Source organism: Vigna radiata, unplaced genomic scaffold (genome assembly GCF_000741045.1).
Source record: "Vigna radiata var. radiata cultivar VC1973A unplaced genomic scaffold, Vradiata_ver6 scaffold_7, whole genome shotgun sequence".
NCBI lineage: Eukaryota > Viridiplantae > Streptophyta > Magnoliopsida > Fabales > Fabaceae > Vigna > Vigna radiata.
The window spans coordinates 3177445-3182571 of record NW_014543262.1 but is presented as its reverse complement, the minus strand read 5'-3'; the positions used below and the strand labels follow the sequence as shown (position 1 = coordinate 3182571).

Genomic DNA, 5127 nt, shown 5'->3' with positions numbered 1-5127 from the left:
CAGCAAACAATGCTCCACAACCACCAGAAGGAGAGGAACCTTACATAAAGAAACTTGTCCTCAAGGGAAAGAAATATGACCTCTATGTTCACAGGTTCTCTTCTTTCTAACTATTGATATACTATTAAGTGTTGAAGTGTGACTAGGTGTTGTGCAGTACAAACTTCTGATAGAAAAAACATCATGGACAAGCCTTCTGAGTTGTTTCAATTTGAAGTCTAGATAAATAGGTACCTATTTATCTAATATGTTGTTTTAACATTCTTCTTTCAGTTACTTGAATTATGGTAGAGAGGCATTTCGTGCTGAGGTTTTGAAGGTCACTGATGGTTCTGCTAACCCTTGTATTTTATATGGCTTTGATGGTAAGAGCATTTATACATGCCCAGATGCTAATTAATGGTGAAAAATCTTCCAATATTTTTACCATGCATGACAATAACAGAAGTACATGATTTTATTCCTTGAAAGGGACCTACACATATTCTGGAGAAGACTATAAGGCCTTTGCTCCCATTTCTGGGTCTAACTACCATGAATGCAGAAAGATAGTTCTTCAAGCTCTCAAAGTGAACCAGTTTTGCCCCCACCGAAATTGTAGTTTTGGAGGGATATGGGATGGTGGAAAGGGAAGTGGACAAAACATTCTTTTCGGCACTTCATCTTTCTATTATCTGCCTTCGGAGGTATCTAATTATATTTGGCCAAATTTGTTGTGTCTACGAGTTCTTATTTTGACTATTCCACATGCTCATTTTAATTATGTTATGTTGGATACATTAGATTGGTATTTTTAATCCAAATAAACCCAACTCCAAGATTCATTATTTGGATTTGAAGACTGAAGCAAAGATAGCTTGTGAAACAACATTTGAGGATGCCAAATACACTTATCCACTTCTTGCAGCTGATAGAATTCCATATGTATGCTTGGACCTTACATACCAATATGCATTGTTTACTGATGGATTTGGTAGGTTTCTGCAATGAAGTTTTTTCCGAAATGTGTTGCAACTTTATTTATTGTCCTCATATACTGAATTTTTATTTTATTTTATTTCTCATATTTGGCAGGCTTAGATCCATTGCAAGAGATCACAGTGGCAAATAAAATTGAATATCAGGATGCACTTGTGGACGCAGCGTGGCCTTTAGGCACTGCCATAGAAGCCATATCTTCATTGCCTAAATTTGATCCATTCATGTATTTTATTTAAGCTTCTGCTAGCATATTTCAGTGTTAAAGGGCACTATCAAAACCTACTGAATAAAATATTAAAACAAATATTAAAACTTAAGTCATTTCTTCACAGAAAGAAATTGTTAGGTTTCTGGGTAGGAAACCCGCCCAGACAAACACTCACACACTCTGTAATCACACACAAATAACAAAAGAGTGGGATTCTTTGTATTCAACTGGGAAAAATACACTATACAGACACTCAACTGGTAGCCTAACCTTTCCCACAGGATCAAATGCTCCTGTCAAAGTCTATAATTGTCAAAAATGTATTTAAAACAATACAAGAATTCTATTTACACATTCCCATTTCCCGTCTTTCTTAACTGTCAAGGCTTCTTCTCTCATATACTCTCCATTTCCTAACATTACTTCCCGCCTCATCTTCAACCTTGTCTTCAAAGTTAAATTCTGGATATTGGTCCTGTATTGTTATTCTGTCTTCCCACGTTGCCCCTTCTCTTCCTCTTTCTTGTCATTCTACCAGTATTTGTTGGACCAGCTCTTCTCCTTGTTGCACTTGTCTTCTCTCCAAAATTCTCACTGGCCAGAAAGTGGGTCCTTCTACTTGTAGTTCTAGTGCTAGTTCCTTTTCTACATGTTTCACCCCACTGCCTTTTTGAGCTAGGATACATGGAACACAAGGTGTATCCTACCTGTTTCTGGTAACTAAAGCTTATAGGTCACTTCCCCCACTTGCTGCACAACTTGAAAAGGTCCAAAATAATGAGTTGATAATTTCGAGTGCAATCTGAATGGCATAGAAAATTGCTCATGAGGCCTTATCTTTAGGTAGACCTAATCCCCCACCTTGACATTCGCTAGCTTCCTCCTTTTGTTTGAATGCTTTGTCATCAAATTCTGGGCTCTATTCGAATGAAACTTTGAGGGCTTCATCCCTTGTTTACAATTCTTGGGTAACTGCTTTAACAAGAGTTTCTCCCGGTATGAATCCGCTTAGAGAAGGGGAGCCCTGCCATATATTGTCTCAAAGGGAATGCATTTGGTCGTGTCTTGATAGTTGGTATTATACCAATACTCAGCCCATGGTAACATCATACTCCAACTCTTTGGTTGCTCATAACAGAAACACCTTAAGTAATCCAACACAATCCGGTTTAGCACTTCAGTTTGACTGTCTGACTCGGGATGATAAGTGGTACTCATCTTCAGTTGAGTCACCTGAATTTTAAACAGTTCTCTCCAGAAGGTACTAAAAAACAAAGGGTCATAGTCACTGATAATGGAAACTGAAACCCTATGCAAGCGAACTATCTCCTTAACAAAAACCTCTACCACCGTCCGAGCTAAATAAAGGTGTTTAAGTGGTAGAAAGTGCCCATATTTGCTTAGGCAGTCGACCACTACCAATATTGCATCATAACCCTGGGAATTTGGCAGTTTCACAATGAATTTCATACTCATTTCTTCCCAAACAGCCTGCGGCATGGGCAACGATTGTAATAGCCTCTGGGGAGACACTGCCAGGTATTGTTACCAATGATGAGCATTGGTAAAACTTGAAGATAATGATTTTGATGATGCTACAAGAAGATTAACTTGAAGAAGATATTAGAATTTATTTCAAAAGCACTTTATAGAGTATAAGAGTATTAGGAATGTCTTTAAATATGTAAAACTTGTGCTTTTGGTACTGTCACGTACCAATAATCGATTATCCTGAGTTTTTCTGAAAAACCATTTTGCTCTGGAATAATCAATTATCACTCCAAATAATCGATTATCACAAATCTGTTTTGAAAACTGCCCAAGTTATTTTGAAAAACCTGTAACGGCTTGAATAATCGATTATCACTTACAATAATCGATTATTACTGGCAGTTGTAAAGTGACCTTTCGTATTCGGGCTATCTGCCTATAAATAGATGGTCTGAGAACTTCAGAAATAACTTTTGAACTTAGAGCTTTTGCAAAATACAGTTTGTATGAGGAAGTTCTCAAAAGCTAGTTCAAGTCCCTTGCCTAGTTTCTTATAAGGACATATTTTACCATGATTTCAGTAATGAATTAAGAGAAAATATCAACTTTTCCTTTATCCTTTACCTTGTAAATCCTAGTTTTCTCTTAGTTTGTTAAGTGGTTGCACTTTAAACTTTAACGGAATATTTTGATCATTAATCCCTACTTTTATATGCTTAAAGTAGTTGGAAGAAGTCTGTGCATCAAATGAAGGCACTGGAACCCAAAGAAAGTAAGAAAAAATAGCCAAAAAGGTGAATTATGGGATGTTGTCGCTGAGCTGCCGCTTGAGCGATGACGACGCTGATGCAACCAAATTGTGGCGCCTAGGCGCCCTTTGCCTCGCATTTTTAGCCTGAAGCTAGCACCCAGGCACCCCTGAAGGGGGCTGAGCGTCCTTTGCTTCGCTGTTTATGCTTAATCTTGGTGCCCGGGCGTCCAAGGAAAGGGGGCTAAGCGCGACTTTTTGCTGACATGGCACCCTAGACCTATTTAAGGCTCACATGCAACGAGGGTGTCATCTTCTTGGCGGTTGAAGATCGAAAACACCCCTTTGGACCTGTGGGAGCTGACTTTGGGCAGTGGGAACTCTCATTTCTCCTTCCTTGGGTCTTCATCTCTTCCATTTTCTTCCATTGTAAGCTCAAGCTCTCCATGACTATGGAGAGCTAAGTTCTTTTTGTTGGGGACTGATGTAAACTATGAAACTCTTTTGTAAATGAACTTGTTTTAAATGAATATAAGCTTCTTTCATTATTTGCTAGTGTTTATTTCCTTTGCTTAAAGTTTGTTGTGACTTGATCAACCATAGCATGATTCTAGGGTTTGCTTAATGTTGGGAAATGTTGTGTGAACCTTGATCTGGACTAAACACCTAAGGGAAATTGTGTTTAGGGATAGAGCTTGGACCCTTAGTTGTCTTAAACATCTTCTCTTAATGCAGATGAACTTGTTAGGTTACCAAGGGATTGAGATTTAACAAGTAAATATAGGCTCTCTCACTAAGGGATTGAGTTTGAGTAAATGAGTAGGTTAACAAGAGCATTATAATGAAATAGTTATATGCATTTGCATGAGAGTGTAATAGTTGAAATCATTCTCCAACATCTCCATTCCATATCATTTCTAATCATACCATCTCTTAGTGTTTTGACTACAAGAGGATCAATCTTTTACTTTTGCATTATGTTTATGTTCATTGCACCAATTCATATTAAAGAGAACCATTCTTTAGCCTAAGTTAGTTAGATAATTATACGATAGTAAAGTGTTAACCGAGTCTCTTGGGATACGATATCCAGTCTTACCGATTTATTACTTAGAACGATTTAGTATGCTTGCCACTGAGTTAACAGTCTCGTGAATAGGAGAAGCTCGCAGTTCGTTTGCCACTGAACATTCTTGGATTTTGGATACAAGGGTCATTGATATCTATAAAATCCTTCATTATTACATAACATTTGTCAGTTTCTAGATATTGTCACATTCAAGATGATTGGGCAAGTTGAGTTGCATAAATGCCTATGTGAACCTATTATACCACATTTGTCTAAAATCGTTTTTGTCAATAATATTGTAATAACAAAGAATCTATTATTGATTTCTGGCACCATTAACTTGGGCACCCTTCTGATAAGATTTTTCACCGTATTTGTAAAGGTTTTCCTTTAGTATATTCTAATTAATAATAAGTGTTAGAAAATATATGGCTAGTTTCTTTTATCAAGGGGTGAATTGGTAATCAATAAAAACAATTACTTTTTAAATTCTTTTGCAAAATTAGAATGATCTTTAATCTATCTAGTAATCCAAGAAATAAAGTGCACTCAATGAAAGTAAAAGAGATAAGGAAAGAAATACAAACAGAGGATTTATACTTGTTCGGCCTCAATGCCTGCATCTAGTTT

General features: G+C 37.0%; 1 protein-coding gene across 1 annotated transcript in view; it reads left to right on the top strand.

Annotated features, from left to right (window-relative positions):
* Positions 1-3976, top strand: part of LOC106753740 (nucleoside-triphosphatase-like) — a 14883-nt gene extending 10907 nt beyond the window's left edge. Inside the window, exons 2-6 of the mRNA XM_014635591.1 lie at positions 4-94; positions 274-365; positions 472-686; positions 784-973; positions 1075-3976. Coding sequence (XP_014491077.1) covers positions 4-94; positions 274-365; positions 472-686; positions 784-973; positions 1075-1217 — 731 coding nt within the window. The 3' untranslated portion in view covers positions 1218-3976. The remainder of the gene's footprint in view (positions 1-3; positions 95-273; positions 366-471; positions 687-783; positions 974-1074) is intronic.
* Positions 3977-5127: the final 1151 nt, after the last annotated feature.